This window comes from Amblyomma mixtum, chromosome 1 (genome assembly GCF_055824585.1).
Source record: "Amblyomma mixtum isolate Tamu chromosome 1, ASM5582458v1, whole genome shotgun sequence".
Lineage (NCBI taxonomy): Eukaryota > Metazoa > Arthropoda > Arachnida > Ixodida > Ixodidae > Amblyomma > Amblyomma mixtum.
Window position 1 is genome coordinate 173,320,181 of NC_143012.1, and position 25,675 is coordinate 173,345,855.

The 25,675-nt window shown below is 48.7% G+C and overlaps 1 protein-coding gene and 2 pseudogenes across 1 annotated transcript; all 3 read right to left on the reverse strand.

The window, feature by feature from the left end:
* Positions 1-312: 312 nt before the first annotated feature.
* On the reverse strand, positions 313-940 carry LOC149369838 (uncharacterized; annotated as a pseudogene).
* Positions 941-1,276: 336 nt separating this feature from the next.
* Positions 1,277-5,851, reverse strand: LOC149369839 (uncharacterized; annotated as a pseudogene).
* Positions 5,852-8,977: 3,126 nt separating this feature from the next.
* Positions 8,978-9,956, reverse strand: LOC149369840 (uncharacterized). The gene is made up of 2 exons (XM_089579001.1): positions 9,784-9,956; positions 8,978-9,282 (listed from the first exon to the last, which is right to left on the reverse strand). The coding sequence occupies exons 1-2, from the start codon at positions 9,884-9,886 to the stop codon at positions 9,074-9,076; spliced, it is 312 nt and encodes a 103-aa protein (XP_089435127.1). The 5' UTR covers positions 9,887-9,956; the 3' UTR covers positions 8,978-9,073.
* Between the last annotated feature and the right edge of the window lie 15,719 nt (positions 9,957-25,675).

Here is a 25,675-nt window from a genome sequence, read left to right on the forward strand (position 1 = left end):
GAACTTCTCTAAAGCCGCACTGCACTCGATTAATCCGGCGACGAGGCCGAGCGCGAGACTGTATGCCCGCGATCTGCCAGGAAGCAATCAGGTCGCCCTGAACAAAGCCGTTTGAAGGAGCACTTCAACGTCGACATCGACCTACAGCAGAGTGGTGGCGCGGTGAGCAGTAGGCCCAGCAGTGGTCCATCTTGTACCATTTTGCTCCACACTAACGACACCGGTGCACGACGTACACCTCTCCGGCTCTTGCCCTTGAAGCCGAAGCGATGCCTGGTCCGTAGATTTTGACGAGTATCGCGACGATACAAGTTACGTTACAAGCTCCTTTACGTTCGAAGCGCCGCAGTTTGGTGACTCCTCGGGGTTGAGGATGCGCACGCCGGCAAGCGCGTCAGCGTGGTTGTCGGACGGCGGTTCAACTGGCGACGCCGGCGGTCCTCAAAGCGCAGTCTCCTGTAGTCAGCAGCCTCGTAGTGGCGCGGCAAAACTTTAAATACCAGCACGACACTAGCCACGTGCTCCTGCAGCAGCAGAACGAGGTCCTGTAATGTACAAGGCAAGTGGGTAAGCGGTACAGCACTTCATGAAGCGAAATTTGAGATGATTATCCGTCTTTTACATAAAATGTGCACCTTTATGAGGCTGATGATTTCTCGGGGTTATCTCCGCTGTCGAGGTCGTTGCCGCCAGCATACAAAACGACAAAATAGATACAGAACGACAAAAGCCCGTCTGTTCAGTCATTTTAGCTAGGCTACAGAACGACAAAATCGGCGCGCCGAAAGCGCGTCTCTTCAATCATTCCAGCTAGGCTGACAGCGTCATGGCCGCCAAAGCTCAACGTGCATGTTGTCACTAACGGCGAAAGCCGCAAGCAAGAACTGCACAGAAATTTCAGCTGGCTGTCGCCGACGACTGCACCACGCACGAACGCCATTGCTGATCACGTCTCGAAACAAACGCGGCTAGGTTCACGAAACGAATGGTGGTGGTTACTATGGAACATTCCGGGGAGAGGATACTGATCCCGGCGTATGTTGGCCAGGATCACTTTTGGGGATCAGGGGAGAGGGAAGATGTTCGGGTGACGTCCTCGGCCTTACGAGGGAGGGTCTTGTAGCCGCACTGCCGCCGCCGCAACAACGGCTCGTGGGGGGGGGGGGGAGCCTCGGCGCACTGGGGGTGTGTGGAAGCACCGGGCTGGGGGAAGTCAGTCTTCTAGCACCTCCATCTAGCTGTGCAGGACCGTGGGAGGCGCCGAGTGTCCAGGAGGTCACAGGTCCAAGGGGGCTGCGAGTCCAGGGATCCGCAGGTCTAGAGGAGGGTGTCCAGGCCGGTCTGGGACATCTTTGCGTGCTCGATGTCGCACGAAGCGTGGCCCAGCCACCGTGCCTGGTTCCGTGCCGAGTCTCATATATGATGTTCTGCAGATGGTTCGCAATTCGCGCGACGACCTCAAAACTGGGATGAAAGCCGTCCGCAGTAAGAACCCATCCTGTCGGTATCCGTTCGAGCCCATGATCAATGTAGAAAACTCCCCTCGTGCGGCAGCAGTTCTTGCGCAGAAGGTCGTTAAGCCTGCAAGCCCCCCGGTTGCACCGCTCCACGAAACGCCGGTTACGACCTCTCGTGCGGCGATTTGGAGCTCGAGGCAGCACCAAAGTTGCGTAAATTTTGCTCACGTTCAGCCGCTTCTTTTTGGTTGTGCTGATCAGCTGCTGGTACCACTGGAATGTCGTTTTTGCTGGCTGCTTTGAAATGTCGTTGGGGCCGACATGCAGAACTACTGTTGTCAAAAGTGAGGGACGAAGTTCACAATGTGCACTGCGGCTTCGACAGTGGCTTCATTTTGAGAAATAAAGGCGGGAGTACCGTTCCGCCTAGGATGAAAGTTATCATGGATATGCTTACTTTGGGAGTAGCCGATTACTACTGTAGTGTTGGAATGCTTGGGAATTTCGAGGTGATGGTCTTCGCAGTGACTTTCTCAGGTGTCATGATCCTAATATAAGGGATGCGAAATTACCACTGCGAAATTATTCATAAATCACGGAGTCGATGTGAACGCAGTAAACAGTTTCGAACAGTGCTTCCCATTAGTCCCCTCAGTTCTTTCATCAATAACCGTCTTGAGGCTCTTTGCTGGTATACATGTTCCTCCACAATGGCATGTTAGACCGTATTAGTTGTTCTCTGGGCTTCTCCCAATAAATGCAGACTTCATGAGCATTTTTGTCAGTTATTTGTTATCCTTTTTCATTGTACGACCGTCACAGCATACCTTTTTGGAAGTTTGATTTTCTTGGTTTTAAATACCCCTAGCATGTGGTCTTGACATAGCGCGCATCCATCTCAGCATCCATGGGATATTGAGCGGTACATGCAACATGGCATTATTTGAAAAAATACATGGTGCAAGGTCATAGCAGCGTTTTTATGTACACCTCGAAAGGAACTGTCTAGTATTACCTCGAGCAGTCGTGTCAGAAGGTGGCCAGCTAGCACTGCCATAATGACGGAACGGTTCATGTGCTGCTCAGGCCCAGAAGAACGTGTCCCGTCCACAGCACACCACATTGGAACGCAAGTTACCTTAAGTATACACTCACAGGAGAGTTCAACTTGTTGCCCTGCATTTATGAGGTTCTCTTGAATTGGTTTTTGCTGTACATGCCCATTATAAGAAACCTTCGGTGTGCAAAGTGTTCCAGAGCTTATATGCGTATGTGACACTGCACGGATGTCAGTAAAGCACACCACGGCACGAAGCTGCATGTATAAAGAATAATCATTCTGCGACATGAACAATAATTGTTTCAGACTGCATGTTTATTCAGTTTTTAAGAAGAAAGGACTCCACAAGTTCGTTGCCCGTGGTGCTCCTAAGCGAAACTGCATCTGCTTATTGGTCCATGAGGTGCAAGCACCAGTTCTGTAGACTGTGCTTGTCACTCCACTGCACTACAGCAGGCCCCCTATCCGCCACCTGGGGACCGCGCTCTCTAGCAGGCAGGTTCTGCCGAGAGTAGCACTGCATGGTCTGGTTTCCCAGCCGTTGAAAGGATAGGAAGGTGGAAACGTGAAGCACACAAACACATAATTAGGGCACATAAACAATGGAGCTGACCAAGGTACAAACATAATTATGGCACATAATGTGCTGGCCAAGGTGATATTCGGCACAGCCCAGAGATCAAGAGGAGTGGCATATACATAAGCAACATTCCCGGAAAAGGATATGCACACGACCGCATTGTGGGCTGCAACACCTGCATACAGCTTCACAGCAACCTTTGCCACAAGCCTGAAAAGAAACAGAGGCACAGACAGACAAAGGGATGAAACAAATGAAATGTCATCAGGCAGGGCACACGCAAGACATGAAAACCTACAAGCAACGTTCACACGACAGACTGACATACACATCTACACGCGATGAGAGCTCTGCAGCCAGGCCAGGGCACCAAATGTGGGCGAACTGAACCTGGGCCATCTAAGCGGCTCTGAAAGGGTCCCTTGAGCCAGGCACAGGCCGGAACATGACGAAGGCGACACAGGGTTCATGTTCCAAGCAAATGTACCCGGCTACTTAGGACGTACAAGGCCACATTCGAATATTTGTCCGGCCAAGGTACACACCCATGATCACTCTTCTCGCACTGTTTTCACCCAAACCGTGTAGCTGTTGCTGCTGCACTGCCGGAGATCTGAAAAGAAGGGACCTGTGTGTGCTTCAGCTCTACACTGGCCATGAATTACTTGCCCATCATCCGCTACCCTATGAACATCAGCTGGAGAGCAGTGCCGAAAAATGGTGTCCTATTCGTCGTCCAGTGTCCTCGGGCAGTTGTGTAAAACAGCTATAGCATCCAACCGTATTGTAGATGCCGTGATGTCTTGACAAAGGATCCTCCAACGGTTAGCCAAAATACCAAATGCGTTGTTTAAATTGGCCTTGCTCGACAAAGCGTGTAGTTAAGTGTCCTTCTTTCTGAATTTATATTTCCTCCTGGAAAAGCCTCATGGGATTTTCACTGTCGGAAGCCCTCGTCTCCAACCATGACATAGGGAAGTGTTGCAGAAGTGGCTGGGAGCAGTCTTGGCTCTGATGTACACAGGCGGCGCGCTGTTAACTTCTCGAATTCGGAGTCATTGAATAAGCCAGTTTCTCCACGCCAACAACATTTTCCAATATCTACTAAAGTAAACTGGCATTTGGCTTCACACACAGCAAGTAAGACTGTGCTGAAAGTGCCCTTGTAGTTATGGAATAGACTTTTAGAGTTAGCAGGAGCCTCTATATCAGCGTGTTTGCCGTCAATAATGCTGTAATATAGTTTGGGAAGTTCCAAAGGCTTTCACACTCGGCAGCTGTACGTCTCCAGTCGGCAGCTGTTGAGTGTGGGAGGTACAAGAGCTCGGTTATTTGTTGCAAGGCAAAGCAGGTTTGCCTCACTATACGGCCAGCCATGGTGTCGGAGATCCTATATGTCTTTGCTATAATCCTCATCGTGGAGCCATGTGTCCGGTGTGTGCAAGTACAGAAAGCCTAGTGAGAAGCATCAATCGAAAACACTGAACATATATTAAAAACACACTTAAGCCCACATGTCACTGAGTGAATAAACAAGGACAGATTACGTTGTTGATGAGTGTAAGCAAGAAATGCAAGCTCATGCAAGGCGTCAACCCTCAGTTCAGTCTGAAGTAGGCCAGGTGTACATAAAATATACATTCAACAGCATTGTAGACTTTCTCAACAACCTTCTCACGAGTAGCAATAATAGGACTGATCTGTTGGTCGTCTTGCTACTCACTGCTTCCCGCTTCACCTCTACCTCACATCACAGAAGTTGTTTGCTTGTACAAACCAGTGAGCACAAGGACTCAGCGGTCGAGAATGAGGACCCAGCAAGGTTCGGCAGTTATACCTGACGCATAAGGCTCAATATCCGTTGTCTCTGGGCAGTACCTGCTTATGCACAGAGATAAGCTAAGTGCGAGAGGCACTCATACTACAAATGCCTGTGTACATTGAAGACAAGACACATCCTGGCAGACTTGCGGCAATACCTGCAGCCATTAAAAAAGTAGCTTCGTGATCTGTTTGTCTTATGCCAACACAAATGCAGCTTGCACTGGTGGAAGAATTTTAAAGATTGTGCTCATTTGCTCCAAACCGACGACACTGGTGCACAACGTACACTTCTCCTGGTCTTGCCCTTGAAGCCGAAGCGATCCCTGGCCCGTAGATTTTGACGAGGATCGCGACGATAATCTTAGACATCTGATAAATGCCCCTATCTCTCGCTACGTGGTAGCGGTCCGCGGCGAACAATGACAACTCGGCTTCCGAAGAAGAATCCTGGAAACGGTGCTGCAAAAAAAAAAAAAGTTGCGTTACAAACGCCGCAAGTTGGTGAATCCTCAATGCACGAGAAAACTTGCTACAATGTAGTTCTGCCTTTACCTCGGGGTTGACAACGAGCACGCCCGACAAGCGCGTCAGCGTGGCTACCAGACGGCGATTCAACTGTCAACGACGGCGCTCCTCAAAGCTAGCCTGATGTGGATCCTCGTAGTGTCGCGGCAAAACTTTAAATACCAGCACGACACTAGTGACGTGTTCATGCAGCACCAGAACTAGGTCCTGTAGTGTATGAAGCAAGTGGGTAAGCGGTACGACACTTCATGAAGCGAAATTTGAGACGGTTATGCGCATTTCGCACAGAATGCGTACCTTGATGTGGCTGGAGATTTCTAGCGGGTCACCTCCTTTGTCGAGGCCGTTGCCGCCAACATACAGAACGACAAAATCGGCGCGCCGAAAGCGCGTTTCTTCAATCATTCCAGCTAGGCTGACAGCATCGTGGCCGCCAAAGCTGGACGTGCATGTCTAACTGCGAAAGCCGCAAGCGAGAACTGCATAGAAATTTCTGCTGGCTGTCGCCGACGAGCGCACCACACATGTACGACGTAGCTAAACCCACCTCGAAACGCGCGTGCCGAGGTTCACTAACCGAATGCCCGCGTACCACGCACGCGCGGCGCGGCGGGCGCACCTGCCTAGGATGGATTGATGGGTATGAGCGCCCCGTAATTGCCACCGTGTTCAGTTTCTTCTTGCTTTTTTTTTGCTCAACTGTGTTGTAAATTCTCATTAAAATTCGCCATCTTCTTTCACTACTGTTTCCTACGCTTTTAACCTCATGTCACCTCTCTGCTTATCAGCCACCAATCCTCCAATCGCTTTTTGCTAACTTCCACCGCAGATTTATTTACATGACCATTGTTATCTTTAAACCCTAGGCCCTCAGGAAGAGTGATTGTGCCTTCTTCGACATCCGGATGGATACCATCACATTTGAGTATGAGGTGTTCAGTTGTTTCTACAGATCTACCACACAAAGCACTTGTGTCATCATCTTCGTTAAATTTTATTTTGTAGCTACTCGTTCTAAGACACCCTGACCTAGCTTCAAGCAGTAGGAGGGCACTGCATCTAGAGTTACAGAAAAATGGTTTCCTAATCTGCCTTTTCCAGAATCGAGATAGTTTTACACAATGCTTATGTTCCGTTGAATTAATCCAATTTTTTATGTTGCGCCCTTTTGGCCTGTTGTTGAATACTCTTTCTTTCTCCCTCCTCGTGTCGGGCATACTTACTGCTTAATTTTCTAGTTCTTTTCCGCCACTGTGAGTCAACGCTCTTTCTGTATAAGTATTTAAATACCTTACGTGCCCTCCTGTTATCGTCCAATTTCCTTAGGCGCTCTTCATATAGTATTTTACTCTGAGCTTTCCGTGCTTCGAACGATGCCCAGCCCATACACCCTTGAACTGCCTCGTTTGTGGTTTTGCCGTCGGCACCTGGTGCTAATCTTCCAACAACTCTCTGATTTACGTCTAAACTGGACTGAACTTCTGCCCTTATGCACAGAACCGCATTGCTGAAAGTAAGCCCCGCCACCATTATTCCTTTCCAAATACCTCTCAGTACTTCATATTTGTTGTACCCCCATAATGCCCTATGTTTCATTACCCCGGCGTCTATTCGTCCTTTTGCCCTAAGAGCCTGTTCATGCTTTTCCGTGTATATCTGCCCTTCGTTTAGCCATATCCTGAGGTATTTGTATTCGGCCACTTTGGGTATTTCGTGGCCTTCGATTGTAAGCACCTGATCAGTTGTATCGTTGAAAATCATCACCCCTGACTTAGTTGCACTAAAACTGAATCCTAGAGCGTCTCCTTCGTCTCCACAACAATTAACCAAAGTTTGCACATCTTTCTGGCTATCTGCTAACAGTACAATAACGTCCTTGTACATTAAACCCGGGAGTCGCTGCTAACTACATTTCCGTCTAATCTGTTCGACAGATGATAACTAGATTACTATGTTGTAGCCTTCTTTCTATATTTATCACATATGCGCGCGTCCTCCCTTCGGGTGGAGCCACCCTTTGAACCACACAGCGCCGCCTAAACCTGTTTTCGCTCTCCCTCCGCCACTGTGTTGCCCGCGTCGAGCCCGAGCTCGCCGCTCTGCTGTCGTGCGGGCGTCACTGCTCCATGCCTGCGTTCGCGCGGATTTCATCACCGTGCAATGCCTGCCTGGGTGTTGTGTTCCTCAGTGCTCCAACCATGTGAGAAATGGTTGGAGGGTGTTCCATTTTCCAAGAGACCCGAAAAAGAGGCTTCCGTCTCTGGTCGGGATAAAGCGCGACAAGTGGCAACCGACGAATTCCTCACGTGTCTTTAGTGTAAGTGCCGCATGTTGGCTCAGTGCTGTTTTTGTCAAGATTTACTGTTTTAGTGTTTAGTTAGCTACGTGTCCTACACTTTTTGTATTGGTCAGATTTCATTTCCGCACTATTCGTCTTGCTCGGCGCAAAAAAAAAACGCACACTTCAGCGCCGAACCGATCATCGCTTCATGACACATTGGTTTCTCTCGTGAATGCGTACCAAACGTGCTCTCGCCGTTGTGTTCGAAAGAAGTGAACAGAGAAAATTATTTCAATTGAGGGAGGTGTGGTCTCCAATAAATTTCGAAACACTCCCCCCCCCCCCCCCCCCCCCCCGCAGTGGATCGTGGCATTTTTAAAGCGTTTTGTTCGCCAGGAGATTAAACATGCATAAGACCCAAGCGGCACAAATTGATTGGGCCGACAGTGGCAGAAGAGTAGCGGAAATTGGCATGAATATTGGTCCTACATCCGCATTTGAGCAATCCGAGACTTTTTCCAACAATGGCTGTTTATTAATGCCAAGAATGGGCCTATACTCAGCCAGTCTAGCTACCAGAAATGACCAGCCATTCACGCCTGGGTTGGGCCTACGTTCAGCCAGTCTGTCCACAAAGGCCCAACATTCATGCCAAGACTATGCCCATATTCAGCCGGTCTATGAATTATGGCCCGACATTCGTGCCAATAGTATGCCTACATTCAGCCGGTCTGTCAACAATGTCCCGACGTACACACCAATAGTATGCCCACATTAAGCCGGTCTGTCAATAATGGCCCGACGTTCGCGCCAGGACTAGGCCGATTTTCAGCCAGTATGAATAATGACCCCTGGTTCGCTCCTACTTGTTCCCGCTTTTACACCCTTTATCTAACTTTTAGAGGTGGCTTATCAACCGCAAGGCCAGTGGGAAATTGTATGAGATTGGGGGTCCCAGCTAGTTTTATACCACACCTCTTGCTGTATATTCTGTAATTTGTTTTGTGGCCATGACGGCCAAGATTTCGTGCAAGACTGCACGCAGCCATTTGAAACATGTGGAGTGGACGCCAACAATGCAGACTAACTTTTCTTGTTCTCCGGCAGCTGCAGTTGCTATAAGTAACTCTTGACACATAAGCAGCCAGCAGAAGGCAAAAAAAGGGAACCGAAATATAAAAGAAAAACTTTATTTGAGACGCTCAGAAAGGGCAGGGGGAGGCTTGTAGCAGTATAGAGGTCACGCGGGAAGGTCTCCGTAGGCTAAGAGGTGGCATAGGCCGAGGAGGGGGAGGGTGCATGGGAGGTGGCAGGGACAGCAGAAGGGAGGGTCTATGTGCAGGCGGTCAGGGCCATGGGGGCGGGGTCACCAGGCAGGGGGCTGACTCAGCCCAGGGATTAACAGCTGGGGCCAAGATGAGTGGGTTGGCCGGCTGAAATTCTTCAGCATATCGCCTTTTTCTGCCACCTCCGCGATCGCAGGCTCCTGGCAGCCACCTCTGAATGAATCCCTGAGCCACTTTCAGGTAGACCCCCTGCTTCTCGCATATGGCATCTGCACAAGGCAAGTGTGCAATCAAGGGAAAAAAATGCCGTAGAACAGCACATGAAAATCAAGTTCACTGTCTGACAAACCGAAAAGGGGAAGTACACATGCTACCACACATACTGGGTCTTGCAGTCAAATTGTACAGCATAAATGCCCCTTGATGAAGCTAGCCTTCTCCACCAACACTTAGCTACTGTCATGACATTGTCGAAAAATTACTCTGCCTGTTATACAGGCCGTTTACACCTGCTAGATAACTGACAACACAAAACAACACGAAGAGAAGCAGACCCCACTGGTGTGCAGGCTTGCTCTTTCTTGAGCTTTATCTAAGACCACAACCCAAACTAATCAGACAATTACAGTAACAGCATATTCATCATATACACAAAATGATGGCAGAGTGCCAACAAACAAGGGCAGGTAAATAGTGTAGCAAAACAAGTTCTGTGATTAGAAATAAACGTTTCAAACTCAAATACTAGAGCAATTAAAAATAAAATTTACCTGTTGCCACCCTGCAGATCCTCAAGCCAATAAATGGCTTCTTGCCCTTCCTCCCGTGCATACTATATAACCGCTGCACCTCAACACCCATGATAGCACTCATCACATTCGTGGCCACCTGTAGCCACCGTGCAAATCCTCAATCCAATGAATCGCTTCTTCCCCTTTCTCCCGTGCATGCTATATAGCCGCTGCACCTCCACGCCCATGATGGCGCTCATTATATTGGCGGCCACTTCTTAAACTTTTCCCGCGTAAGTGGACAAGCTGCTTCCGCTGCGAGTAAACAAATTCATGGTTATTTCGAACAAAACACCACACTTTAATGTCAATTCTTTCACAGAATGTAATTCTGTGACCTCCTGTTTAAATGCTTATACCCAAAGCAGAATATATCACTTTCGATATGAAACCTTTACTATTCGAGCATGAAGTGCAGACCTCAGTCTTTTTTTTTTTGTTCATGCAAATACCAAAGATGTTTTGACCCCTTAGAAAAGGGGCTCACTGCTCTATAATGCTGCACCACTCAGCAGTCTTAGTATTATCTTAGCTTCTTCGTAGACAATTATGTGCAGGATTCATTTCGCCTCCAGAGCCACTACCCTGAAAACAAATCCCTTGAATATTACAGGAATATTTGCGACTCCATACACATGAGTAATGCTGCACGAGCAACCTTCCTTACATATTTTCAGCTAGCTAGTTGGGGCATGACTTAAAATAATGAAACTAGCCTGAATAACATTATCAACTTTTATGAGGCTGAACGCTTTGAACGAACGTGTAACCAATTCTCGTACACACTATGGCTCTATGACTAGCTAAATACAGGTGGCAGTGAAGCTATCTTTCGAAAGCGGTAGTTGAATCACTTTTAGTGATACCAGTAGAACAATACATCGGACATAACAATGGACAACTGCAGCATTGTCAGCTTCATCACGTGTTCTATATGGAAACAAATGGACTGTTTATAACAATGCTGTCACAGCGCATTATAGGTTATAATAATTGAAAGTGCTGACTGAAGTCCAACCTTAAAGAAATGCTACAACTGCATCAGCCGAAAGCTTACAGAGCAACAGCAAATGTGCAGAGCCTGCACGTCGCAAGTGTTAAGAGCATGCGACTACGCACTCGCAAGATGCCAGCTGTGTAAGGATGCTTGCATGCCGTAGCAACAAAGAGTAGCTTTTCTGAGTGCACCCTCGCAGCAAAATACCCAGTCTGCTGCATTGGCCACGTGTGTCATACACATACTCATTCTGTCAGTGCACGCGTGTTGCCAGTGTGTGTTGCCAGTTTAGTAGAATCTAAACTTGGGTCACTGACCACGTCAAAAAGGGCGCTAGTTGACATTTCGGAACCGCTACGGGTTCCTTGTTCACAGAGTGCCAACAAACAAAGGCAGGTAAATAGTGTAGCAAAACCACTTCTGTGATTAGAAATAAACCTTTCAAAATCAAATACTATAGCAATTAAAAATAAAATTACTTCTTGCCACTCTGCAAATCCTCAAGCCAATGAATGGCTTCTTCGTCTTTTTCCCGTGAATGCTACATAGCCGCTGCACCTCCACGCCCATGATGGCGCTCACTATATTGGCGGCCACCTCTTTTAAACTTTTCCCGCCTAAGTGGAGAAGGTGCTTACGCTGAAAGTAAACAAATTCATGGTTATTTCGAACAAAACACCACACTTTAATGTCAATTCTTTCACAGAATGTAAATGTGTGACCTCCTGTGTGACTTATGTCTGCCGCACCAATCACTCGGTCCAGCAAGCTCCGCTGATTTGCAGTCAAGAACTGCTCCTGAAGCCAATGATGAAGAGGCTGACACGCAACCATGGTGTCACCACATGGCAAGGTGCAGTTAAGTATGTCTGGCTAATCAGAGCAGCGCGTTGCCATTTATGTCTCTTGTTCTTTTTTTCCTCCAGTAGTGTGGCCCGAATATCGGTTTAAGCAGTGCTCAGATCGGTGCTCAGATCGGATCTCCAGATCAAGTATATTCTTTTCTTGGCATAACCCAGTTTTACAATTATCTGTTGTAGCCGTGTTTTCTTGGCACTTCAATATTGTTATAAGCGCGTTTTACACAATAGAAGCCCTGAGCCACAGTGGGTAGCACAGTACAGCACAGAAAAGCGTGAGAATTAAAACAAAGTTTGACCCTGCACGTGTATTTTCTTCCTTGTTGTACCTTACAGACTAATACCAAGAGCATTGAGTACGCACGCAACATTTTACCATTTAAAGTGCCCCGATTACAGGAATTTCCAGCTGCATTGAAACAGTAAATGAACAATGCGAAAGTTACCCATTTGTGTGGTGTTTTCAGGATTCCTTCCATTCAGAGCACATAACCAGGGAGCTTGACGACACGTACTCCCCTTTGCAGGTAGTCGTCGATTTCCCGTGGTCGCTGGCGGGGAATGGTCATGGGGCGTCGATGGCGAAACCACGCAGGCCGATGCGTGTGTACGGGCAGTGCCGAGGTACATGACCGGCTTCGCCGCAATGGAAGCACACAGGGCGGTTGTTGGAAGCCCTCCAAGCGTCGCACTTCCTGGAGTTTGGGCGTCGTTCGTAGGCTGGGTGGGCGGGGGCAGGGGGACGGCGTTCGGGAACAGCTGGTTCACGTCGAACAGGCGGACTTCGGCTCTCGCGTTTGGGCTGAGGACTGCGTAGTGCAGCAGCGTAGGTTAAGATTGGAGCTTCAGCTGGAGGCGCAGATGGCGGGGTGCCAAGCGCATGCTGCACTTCGCGTACGATTTCGTCAAGGGTCGCTACATGAGGCTGGTTGGAAGATGGTAGCAGGCGACGCCGCTCTTCCTGTACAATTTCGCGGATTACATCAGGCAGGCTGCCTCCTAATGCTGTGCCATCCGAGAGGGCAGTCGAGGTCACTTGGGGTTGTCGAGTAAAATGACGGGCTCGCGCTTCCAAGGTTCTCTCTATGGCGGCTGCTTCACTGGTGAATTCCGCGACCGTCTTCGATGGGTTGCGGGTCAGACCGCCGAAAAGTGCCTCTTTAGCGCCACGCATCAAAAGCTCCACCTTCTTCTCCTCCGTCATGTCAGGATCGACTCGTCGAAAAAGGCGCCTCATATCTTCTACATATGCAGTCACTGACTCGTTCGGGTGTTGGATACATGACTGTAGAGACAGCTTAGCTCTTTCCTTCCTGATGATGCTCGTGAAGGCCTTCAGGAACTCCCGTTTGAATAATTCCCACGTCGCTAGAGAATCTTCCTTGTTCTCGAACCAAATTCTCGCTGGTCCGTCCAAGGCAAAGAAAACGTGGCTCATTTTAGTCTGGTCGTCCAAACTGTTGAACATGACGACACGCTCAAACTGTTCCAGCCATTCCTCGGGATCCTCGCCCGGTAAAGCGTTGAACGTGCGCGGCAGTCGAGGCTGATGTAAAATAATGGGGGTTGGTGTCGCAGCCATGGCTGAAGTCGAAATTGGGGGGTCCTTTTTTGTTCGCGTGCGGTCCGGTAGCAGTTCGAATTCTGGTGGACACCTCTGGAGACGACGGCTGCTTCGCCCTTCGCCTGTGGTGGGGGACGGCTGCTGCGGCTTTCGCGTGATCTTCTTCGAGACTGCTCGGGCTGCTCTGACGGCTCCCAGGGGGTGAGGGCGACAGGGACATCCGTTAGCACCTCCACCAGATGTCACGTAGTGGTGACTGCAGTCCGGCGAACAGGAACACAGCGAGAATGTCATCGAAACGAAACTCTTTATTCAGGCTGACTTGCGCCCGCAAAGATCTGAATCACTCGGCGGCGGCGTAGCAACAAGCGTGCTCGGCGGTCGTTGAACAGAATGCCCGCCGCTGTCGGCTGTGCTCTTTTTAAAGCTGATAGCGAACCTTCCAGATGAAGCGTGGAAATTACTAGAATGGTACGCCAAAACAGCGCTGACGGACGGGACGGAAGAAGAGACAAACACATGCCCTGAACATACAACCGATGAGCGGAGGCAATAGGCGGAAAGGAAAGTGCCCGATGTACAAGAAATGAATTCAAGGAGAGGGCTGAGTCGGGCTGGTTGTATGTTCAGCGCATGTGTTTGTCTCTTCTTCCGTCCCGTCCGTCAGCGCTCTTTTGCCGTACCATTCAACATGAACCAACCAGCCCGACTCAGCCCTCTCCATGAAATTACTAGAACATTCTGTCACAAAGTAGAATCGGCTCCGCCTGGATGCGATCAATCGAGATAATTCTAGGCGCGTCTTGCGTCACAAACGAAGCGATAAAACGGCGTGCTGGCATTCTTGAAGCATGAACAAATAAACACAACAAACAAACGCTACAAAGATTCGCGGCAATATTTCGCGGCGTTATTCCCTGTAACGGGTGATTTCTTACAGGTACTTATGCTCCCACCGTAACAAATACTCGCGCTCGACGAGCAAGGAATCCCGCCCATGTTTCTCGCTCTTGAAGTCGATGTCCAGGAGGAGCCGGCACATGTTCCATGACTGAAGTGTTGGCAGCTCTTCTGAGGCGTCCGTAAGCAATCTACTGCACTGTTGGGACGTTGTTGCGCCGGAAAACCTGTGCTGGCAGTTTCTTAATGCGGTCAGTACGAAGCTGCCAGAACTATGTATGCGCCTCTTGCAGGCTTCACGTCTAGACCGCTTCAGTGGAGGCTTCCGAAGCTCTCCCCCGCAGGGGCACCTTGTGCAACGAGGTGTTGGTGCTTGGCGGCACCACGGACCCTTAGCCCCCATACCGAAGCTGTCATCCGTACCGTGGCGATAGGTTGAAAGGTGGAGGGAAGAAACCTTGAACGGTGACGGTCGAGTAAGTGGTCAATCCTCGGCCGATGGGCTCCTCGTCTGTCTACCAGGCGGGGAGTCCCGGGACCTTCCTCTGTGTATAAGGGTGAATCAGAGGCGCCAAAGTATCAGGAACCCTTAGTTTATACATGCCGTATGGAAAAATCTGCAAAAAAATCTGATCGGCCCCCAAAAAGGGGTCGCACCGATGTCAAGAAATTGAATCCACAGAAGCCAGAAATGTTCGCGAAGTTTTTTATGGTTCACTCAAACACTGATGAACCGGTAGCCAACCTCTCTGCATTTGTCATCGCCAACACCCTAAAAAGTTGCGTAGGCAAAGACTACAAAGCAAAAAAGCAACGAACCGGAGACCTCCTTGTAGAAGTAAACACAAAAGAACAGAGCACCAAACTAATGTCACTACAGAATCTTGGAGAAATGAGCGTACAGGTAACCCGCACCGCACCCTGAACCACTCGAAGGGAGTCATATCTGAATATGAACTCCTACAGAGTACCGATGCGGAAATGGAAGAACAACTAGCTCAACAAGGAGTAATAGCAGCCCGAAGAATAACCATCCGGAGAAACAACGCAGAAATCAAGACAAAACACATTGTCCTAACTTTCAATGGCACAAGTCTGCCTGACTCCATCCACGCCGCATACCTCCATTGCAAAGTCCGCCCATACATACCGAATCCGAGACGATGTTTTAAGTGCCAGCGCTTTGGACACAGCATGTTGGCTTGCCGCGGTAAACCCACTTGTGTCACATGCGCAGAAGACGCACATACAGAAGAAAGATGCGAACGCACAGCAAAATGCGTCAACTGCAATGGCGCATATGGCGCGTACTCCAGGTCGTGCCCAGTCTGGAAAACAAAAACAAATTATAACTTTGAAGACCACAGAAAACCTGTCCTACCTTGAGGCAAAAAAACGCGTCTCTTTCCATCAGAAAGGGACATACTCTGAAGCGGTGACGCGGGGACGGCCGCCGCCTTCAGTTTCTGTCGGCACACAGGTCTATCCGGTGGACCTGGTGTCGACACCCAAGTACCCACCACAGAAGTCGGTGGTACAGTCCACAGGGCTGAAACTTTCGCGAGAAGACCACGCGATCCTCGCTGGATCCCCTCAGGCCCCACTTTCAGCAGCGGCATCCTCGGCGACAGACACCCAGAACAGCTCAGCTGAACCGGACCTGTCGCCCCACCCCTCTAAGAAGGCACCTGCTGGCCCAAAAGACTCTGCCGCTGGAGCAGGGCCTGTTTCAGCGGTTCCAACAAAAAAGACGAATGCGAAGGCCACGGGCCATCGTAACCAAGAAGCATCCCCCACGTCCACCGTGGAGGATATGGATGTCGGCGAAAGTCCGCCGACATCTAAAACACACACATCCGCGGCGTCTCCGCGGAAATCCGGCGCCACGAAAGTGGCGATGGATACAACTCCTGGTTCGCCACCGCTGCAGCGGCGGCGAGACTCCCTAGAGAAGAAAGGGAAACCACGGATCACTGCTCCTGAGAATAAGTAACTTTCCCCAATCCCCAACTTATCACAATAACGTATCTAATACAATGGAACTGTAGAGGTCTACAGAGAAACTACACAGACATAACCGATATGCTCAAAACAATGGCACCTACAGCTGTGTGCCTGCAAGAAACGAACCTTGGGCCACAGCACACAAACATCTTTAAAAAATATAATATTTTCCGGAAAGACCGAGTACAAGCTAGCCGACTCTCAGGAGGCGTCGCTATCATTACGCAAAGCGATGTCCCTGCAAGAGAGGTATCATTAAAGACGAACTTAGAAGCGGTCGCAGTAAACATCATTAGCCATAAAACAATAACAATATGTTCTGTGTACATACCACCACTCAACACAATTACCATGCATGACCTAGAAGAACTTCTGGGGCAGTTGCCTGAGCCGTATGTCACAATTGGGGATTTTAACGCACACTCCTCATTCTGGGGAAGTGAGCATACTGATTCCAGGGGTCAGCTCATCGAGGATTTTATTCTTTCCCATAGCATATGTATAATGAACACAGGAAAAGCAACGTACTGCTGCGCCGGCTCTGGAAAAATGACCTGCCTAGATTTAGCGTTTGCATCACCATCGGTTTTTAAATGATTTTATTCGGGATGTTTTAGACGACCCTCGGTTAAGTGATCACTTACCTACGGTTTTAAAGCTAACATCAGCTACCTCCATCCTCCCTACTAAGCCACGGCAATGGAAAATCCACCCCGCTGATTGGGCACTTTTCAGAACGAAGGCCACACTAGAAAAAGAATATGCCGAAACTCTTACGATAGAAGAAATAAATGAAAAATTTTTGACATGCTTAACATCTGCAGCAATAGAAGCAATCCCACAAACATTTGAAATTGCACGAAAAACACAAAGTTTGGTGGTCAACTGAATGCACATTAGCTAAACAGCAGCAAAACAAGGCTTGGGGCAACCTTCGCAGATATCCCACTGCAGGGAACTTGCTCACCTTCAAAAGGGCTAGAGCCAAAGCACGATACATTAGACGCAACGCAGAAAGGGCATCATGGCAACAGTACATATCCTCGATAAACAGCTCAATAACATCTAAAAAAATGTGGGAGCAGGTGCGGAAATTCACTGGAAATTTTACTCCTTTCACATTCCCAATGCTAACAACACCCGGTACTCATACAACATTAGAAGAGCAGGCCAACATATTAGGTAAACATTTTTCTACAGTTTCAAGCTCATCCAACTACACACACTCCTTTCAAAAGCACAAAACAATAGTAGAAAAGCCAGAACTTCCCTTTAGAACATGCATACATGAAGACTACAATCACCTTATTACCATGCAGGAACTAAACGCAGTACTAACATCCGGTAAAAAGACAGCACCAGGCCCAGACAATATACATTATGCCATGCTTGCTCACCTCGCGGAGACTGCCACAGAGGCTCTCTTAAAATTTTTCAATAAAATATGGATGAGTGGAGAAATTCCCTATGCATGGAAAGAAGCAATCATAGAACCCTTCCTAAAACCTGGCAAACCACCAACTAGTCCCACCAGTTACAGGCCAATAGCACTCACTAGCTGCGTTGCAAAATCATTCGAAAGCATTCTAAACATCAGACTAACCTTCATACTTCAGTCCCAGCAACTTTTAGATATACACCAGTGAGGTTTTAAAAAGACATGTTCCACAACCGATCACCTTGTACGCTTTGAGAACACAGTCCGGGAAGCGTTCATCCACAACCAACACTGTATCGGGGTCTTCTTCGACCTGGAGAAGGCTTACGATACCACGTGCAGGTTCGGTATCCTCCGTGACCTAGCGGACCTAGGTATCCGCGGCAGGATGCTGAGCTGTTTGAGCGACTTCCTGACCAATCGAACGTTCAGAGTCCGCCTAGGCGCAACCTTCTCCAAGACTTTTATCCAAGAAACTGGTGTGCCCCAAGGGTGCATCCTCAGTACGACCTTATTTGTCATCAAAATGAACTCCATAGGAAAAGTAATCCCAAAATCCATAATGTACTCAGTTTACGTAGACGACCTCCAAATAGCATGCATGTCTTCCAGCATACCTACCTGTGAGCGGCAAATACAAATAACAATAAATAAACTGGCTACCTGGGCAGATAAAAACGGATTTAGATTTTCCCCCCAGAAAACAGTAGCGGTTCTGTTCTCTTTGAGACGAGGCCTACAGGCCGACCCCACACTACATTTAAACCAAACCCCACTACCTGTCAAACAAGAGCATAAATTCCTAGGGATAACTTTCGATAAAAAGCTCACTTTATTGCCACATATAAACAGCTTAAAGAAAAAAGCTTCCCAGGCCCTTAATGTGCTGAAAATACTATCAAGAAAACGCTGGGGGTCTGATAGAGCTTCCCTGTTGCATATATATCGTTCTCTGGTTCGCTCTAAGTTAGACTATGGGTCCATAGTATATGGCTCAGCAAGACCGTCCTACATAAAACGACTGGATCCTGTCCACAATCTTGGTTTAAGGTTGTCTTCCGGTGCTTACAGAACTTCACCAATAGCAAGTCTGTATGTGGGAACTAATGAACCTTCCTTAGAAGATCGAAGAACTGCACTAACTTGTACATACATCCTCAAAATCCTTTCTCAGCCCAAACATCTCTGTTACCCAATTGTGACGAAATGCCCATCCCGAATACTCTTCAACAACAAGCCCCATGCGATTAAGCCGTTGCTCTTGCGCTTCGAAGAAAAATGTCAAACTCTGAACATACTAAACGAAATCAAAAATATTGCCCCAAGACACGAAGCGCTACCACCGTGGTACACTCTCCCCACAGTGTGTGACGTCCCACTAACACGCCTCAGCAAAACCTGTACACCACACGACCATATAATACAAGAATATCTAGCACTACAACAAAAATACAGAAATTATACTGCCTTTTATACTGGTGGGTCAAAAACTCACGCTCATGTAGGAAGCGCAGTAATACAAGGAAAAAATGAAAATGCAGTGCGACTGCCCTCATGTGCTACAGTGTTCACCGCTGAGTGTTATGCCATCAGTGTTGCGGTACAGAAAATAACAAATGAAAACATCAAAAACAGCATCATTTATACAGATTCACTGAGCGTCCTTACAGCATTAAACTCCAAAAATGCCATGGAGCCACTGATAGGGAGCATCATACACAATATAGTAAAGGTCACAGCACAAAAACATGTTATAAAATTCTGCTGGGTTCCCAGTCACGTTGGTATTAGGGACAATGAGAGAGCCGAGTGTGCTGTTCATGCCAGAACCATGGAAATAAAAAATGTGAATTTGCCTCCTAGGGATTACAAGAAGTTAGTGCATAGCAGACTAAGAGCCAAGTGGCAAGCTTCTTGGGAAAATGAAGGACACAACAAGCTGCATACCATAAAGCCCATTTTAAAAGAATGGAAATCATGCCGCCATAAAGAGCGTTTTATCGAAGTAATTTTATGTCGTTTACGCATAGGTCACACACACATCACCCATAACTTCTTGTTAACAAAAACAGACAAACCTGTGTGTGAAATGTGTGGTGAGGAGCTTACAGTTACTCACATTTTAATTTCTTGTTCCCATCTCGAAGAACTTAGGAGAAAGTTTTTTTACTGTATTTTACAATAAACAGATTCCATTTCATCCCGCATTGCTTTTAGGCGAGCAGACACTTGTCGAGTTTTCACTTGTTTGTAAGTTTCTAAAGAAAGCCAATGTTTTAAACCTGTTATAATGTAACCTTTATACACTTGATGTTATGTCATCTAACCTTGTGTTTGGCGCATGATAGCCATAGTTGCTTATGCGCCATAAAACCTCATATAACTAACTAACTAACCGAAGCTCTCCGTCCATGTTTCTCGCAGCGCTCCTGACATCAAAAACCTTGCGTACGCTCACACCGGCTTACCCTCCCGCTGATCTCCGTGATCGCTGCTTTCAGTTCGTCTGTAAACGCCAGGAGCACGTGCGCGGCGTAGAAGTCAGGCTGTCGCTTTCCCCCAGTATCCAATCGTGAGTGCCCTTGATGGACCGAGACTCGTAGCTAGCACCGGTATTGAAGCAGAGTTAGCGATATTTAGACCTTTCGTTCTGCCTTGCCTGTCTGGGTCATAAATCATGCTTTGGAATTTGTCCCCTGAGGTACTTAGAAAGGCAATGTCATCAGTGAATTTCAGAATGGTAAGGTATGTCAATCAACTCATATCCTCAACTCTTCCTAGTCTCCTGTAAAGAAGTGGTGAATACCACACCAGTGAGATGTCACCCTATCGGACGTCCTTCCTTAATGGGGTTTTGTTACTTTATGGGAGCCAATGATGGCGGTGCATCCACCGCTGGTTCTGTACTGCCTGTATGGTTGCTGAGGTTTCGACTGAATGAAATGTTTTCTTGTAATCTATGAAGGCTATATATGGGGGTGGGGTATATTCTGCGCATTTATGTACCGTCCGATATGACTGTGTGAGTATGGGCTTATTGCCTAGTACTCTCTACGAAAGTCTGCGTGGTGTTTTGGCTGATTGGGTTCTAAGGTTGTCCTGATTTCATTAGCGACCAACGCTCAAGGCTCTCACCCTCTTTTATGATCATCCTTCGTCGAAATCTACATACCCTAACTTGGAAATAATTCCCGTTTCCCGCACAACTGCTCCGCCTGTGGTGAGCGATGATAGCACACTTCTGACAAAGTGTTCCGCCCTACACCGTCTTCCAGTTTAACACTACCCGCCTCCTTGGCCCAAGTGGTATCGCAGGTAATCGGCGCGTTCATGCGTAGCCCGGAGAGGAAACTCCCAGGCTCCTGATGATACCCAGCCAATCCCATGCGTTCTCTTGCAACCGATCTATAGTTTTTCTAAAGACGAGCCTTTGGAACAACCGCACGCCATAAACGATTTTGCCCACCTCGGCGTGAGCCGGCAAATTTATTATTTTCCATGCGGCTACAACCGGTACTTTTTTTTTATTTCTTCTCCGTATCACCGTATTCATGTGCTGCAAAGAACATAATCCATCATACCTCCTCACAAGGGCGTCCGCAGAATTTTTTGCAGGGGGGGGGGGCCCGTTGGTGCCCCGGGGGGGGGGGGGGGGGGGGGGGGGGGTATGTTCGTAGCAAAAAGGCGCTATTTGCGGAGTAAATTTATTTATTTATATATAAATAAAAATTAAACAAAATGCACACATGAAAGAAAAATTACAAACAGCAAATTAAAGCGCGGCTAGGAGAGGTACATTGGAGTTTATCAACGAAGAAACAACTAAAATTAATAAAAAATGCAAAAAGATGCTATATCACTTCGTGGAGAAGAGTGCTCAGTCTTCCTGCATACGGGTTCTCGACTCACCCGGATTGATGACCAGCACACAGCACAATATGTTCGCAAACACGCAACTACAGTCACTCAGTCAGTCTTCCTTGAACAGCAACTGTAGGCGCCTCGGATTTTTCTGGGCGAATTGCGTAATTACACGTGATAAATTCACTTCTGTGCTTCATTACACGCTCTCGGTGCACACTCATCATACACATTGATTGGAAAAACTGTTGAACGCGTACGTTGAAAACAAAAGATGACTATATATACAACGAAAACTTATTTACAAGATAAATACACGCTCGCAGCTTCATACACCTCGCTCCATCTTGCTTGCGCATCCGCACAGTCGAGCAACCCCACACACACTGCTCGCCGCTCGTCGTTTTCTCGTCCGCTGTCTTGGTTGTTCTCAGCTTCGCTGACAACCGGCCACTAAAAACACCCAAGCACAAACACAGAGGCGCGCACACGTGCGAGGGCTTACTTGCTGCAGTATCCCCGAATGCGCACTTTGGGGGTGAAAGGAACGCCGCGCAAGTTCCGAGGGGAAGGGACACTCGCCACTCCGGTCGGAAAATTTGTTTTTGTGTTTTTATGGGGTTCAGAGCCCCAAAACGACTCAGGCTATGAGGGATGGAGTAGTACAGAGTTCCGGGTAATGTCGACCACCTGGGTCTCTTTACCATGCACTGACACGCACAGTACATGGGCGCTGTTGTGATTTGAGGCCCAGCCAGAGGTGACAGGCGAGCCAGGCAGGCGCCATCGGGCTGCGTTGACCAAAGGCGCTGGTTTTCACAGAAGACGCAAAGAACGCTGGTGTGGGGGCGCCTCGGGAGACTGCGTCGCCGTGAACAAAAGCAGCTAATCCCCTTTGCCGGAGATTCTGAAAGCGGCGCTTCTACCGAACTGCGCTACACGTGGATCGGAGGAGACAGCGAGCGGCGGCGGCGCCAACTCATCGCCCGCTTGCCCCTGAGCAGCCCGACAAAGCGGGGGTGGACACGGCTGATTTGTCCTTCCCTCCTTAAGAATTCATCGGTGACCGGCGTAACGACATAGGCGAAAACAAGATGCCCCGTGCACTGTCTGCCTCCGTGTCGCTATCTCTCTAGAGATCAAAGAAACAGACACCCATCTCAAGGCGGCTCGAAACACATGCTCGCCGGTGCCGCTGTATGTCTGGAACAGGTCGCCCTTCAGTAGAGCTAACGATGGCGTGGTTTGAAAACGGCGGAACGACGCACGCCCGGACGCGGCATTTCGCAGATGTGACCATGCGGGGCTGCTTTTACCCTTTTGACTGAGCGCACCACCGCCCCTGGTGTGCGGCCATCACTCACGGTTCGAGTGAGTGATTTTCCAGGGGGGTGCAACCGCCCCCCCTTGCCCCCCCCCCCCCTCCGGACGCCCATGCCTCCTCATAGTTCAAAAACGTCACTGTTCGCCTCAATGGTGCAGTAATCTGCCATACCAAGGTATCATCGAAAGATTCGTTAGCCGACACCATAGCGGTAGATAGCGTCTGGCGGCTAGCGCTACAAGGTAGCCGCCCCTGTTTAGCGCGCGAACATTTTGGAGAATCCTCTACTGGCAACAGACAGGTAAAGTAACACAGAACCTCTGAATCATCGGTACGCTGTGCCAGGATAGTCACAAGTGGCATGAATTGTTCCTCTGCTTTGATGTGTTTGGTGATCATGTGACAAAAACATTGTTTTTTGGCGTGTCACTTTTGAGATACCTTGAGGCTGGTTCTCCAACTCAAGCCTACTCAAACTCCCACTGCTGGTTAGTTCGTCCATAAGGATTGCATTTTCCTAGTACACAGCATGTAAAGTAGGCCATTCTAACTTCAAAGCAGTGTGAAATTATCTAAAAAAATACATATTCTAGTGAACTTCTTTGAGATCTTGTGTGATTCTACAGAAAGAGAAATGATAAGAAAATGTCTTTTTGGGAGGTCTGGGAAATCAGCCTATAAACCGCTTCAATACGCAACACATGTTAGACCAAGATAAGTTGCAGAGTTCTAGAATGTTTTTGGGCAATGAGGACAAGCGAGAAAAATAAAAGGAATGCACTGAAAATGTTTAAAAAGCCAACCAGCGATTCCGCACATGTTTCCTTTATTTCACAACAAGAGTCTGCTTGGCGAAGAAGCTCAAAATATTGCATCCTCGCCGTATAGCATCGACAGAGGCACATCCAAGGTGTGAAAATCGCCAATGCAAAATGCTTCATGGTCACAAGTTTACCCAACATGGAAGAAAATGAAATCTTATAAAGAGGGCGACATGAAATGGATAAAGATTGCGGCGGATTACTAGCTTGTTCCTTGAATACACGATATTGTCACGTTATAGTGACGGCAATCCAGCAGTCAGGAAAACAGCAACAAGCCTTGCAAACGAAGCTCTTTATTTGGGCTGACTTGCGCCCGCAAAAGAACTGAATCGCTCGGCGGCGGCGTAAGCAACAAACGTGCTCGTCAGTCGTCGAACTACGAAATGCCCGCTGCTCACGGCATAGTTCAATTTAAAGCCGGCAAGGAAACTTCGAGATAACAGGTCGAGATTATCTAGAGTAATCTGGAAACACGTAGATGCAGCTGTTCATGGCTGCGAACAATCGAGATTAGACCGGTCGCTTCTCGCGTCACGAACGAAAATAACACCCCTTTTCTGCGGCCTTGTGCGAACGAACGGACGCTAGAAAGATACGTGGCATTACCCCCCTCCTAAAGAAGCATCGTCTCGATGCTTTAAAATGAAAATAAACACGGAGACTGCAAACTTCGAGTCCTTTAGCGTTTATAATATGACTTCAGGCGTACGACATGTACGACTTCAGGGCGTGTGCGGCGTCGCTGAGATGCTGTCGTGCCGTCGGGGATGACTTCATAGTCGAGGTCACCGATGCGACGGAGAACCCCGTACGGGCCAAAGTAGCGTCGCATCAACTTTTCACTCAATCCACGGCGGCGAACTGGCGTCCATATCCAAACACGATCACCTGGCTTGTAATGCGTGTCTCGTCGGCGCAGATTGTAGCGTCGGGCGTCGGTGTGCTGCTGGTCTTGAGTGCGAAGCCGCGCAAGTCTTCGGGCTTCCTCGGCGCGATGAAGGTAGGCGGCGACGTCGAGGTTGTCTTCGTCAGAAACATGCGGGAGCATTGCGTCGAGTGTTGTCTTGGGATTCCTGCCGTATACCAGCTGGAATGGGGTAAACCTGGTTGTCTCCTGGACAGCAGTATTATAGGCGAAGATCACGGAGGGCAGAATGGAGTCCCACGTCTTGTGTTCGGCGTCGATGTACATGGAGAGCATGTCTGCGATGGTCTTGTTCAGACGCTCGGTGAGTCCGTTGGTTTGTGGATGATAGGCAGTTGTCCTCCGATGGCTTGTCTGGCTGTAGTTTAAAATGGCTGACGTCAGCTCCGCTGTAAATGCCGTTCCTCTGTCCGTGATGAGCACTTCGGGGGTGTCGTGTCGCAGGAGAATTTTTTCGACAAAACATTTAGCGACTTCTGTTGCGGTACCATTAGGCAGCACTTTCGCTTCGGCGTACCGGGTCATGTAGTCGGTGGCCATAATGATCCATTTCTTACCCGATGATGAAGTCGGAAAGGGGCCGAGGAGGTCAATCCCAATTTGCTGAAAGGGCTTAGTTGGAGGTGGTATGGGGTTCAGGAGTCCGGCTGGTCTTGTCGGAGGTGTTTTGCGTCGCTGACACTCACGGCACGTTTTCACGCAATGGGAACATCGGCAGCGAGCCGCGGCCAATAGTACTTCTAGATGCGGTGCAACGTGCGAGCAATCCCGAGATGCCCTGCAGTCGGCTCATCATGGCATGCCTGCATAAATTCTTGCCCGAGATTTTTGGGCACGACAAGAAGATGCACTATCCTGTTGGGCGCGAAGTTCTTCAGGAGGGCATTATTGTGAACAACGAAGGGCGGCAGTTGGCGCTTGAACACTCAGGGAGGCGATGCGGTCTTTCCTTCCAGATAAGCAACTAGGCTTTGCAACTCAAGATCCGAGCGCTGCTGCTGCGCGAAACTGCTCGCGCTTACCGGTCCTAAGAAAGCGTCGTCGTCTTCCCCTTCCGGTGCTGCGTCGACGGGGGCTCGGGACAAGCAGTCTGCGTCGGAATGCTTGCGGCCAGATTTGTAGACTACAGTTATGTCAAATTCTTGAAGACGCACGCTCCAACGAGCAAGGCGGC

What these genes read in the sequence shown, in the direction of transcription:
- LOC149369840 (XM_089579001.1), bottom strand. Translation starts at nt 9,886, where the DNA reads ATGAGTGCTATCATGGGTGTTGAGGTGCAGCGGTTATATAGTATGCAC. An exon ending in GATCTGCAGGGTGGCAACAG is followed by an intron (nt 9,283 to 9,783) that starts GTAAATTTTATT and finishes TGCCTTGTGCAG; the next exon opens with ATGCCATATGCGAGAAGCAG.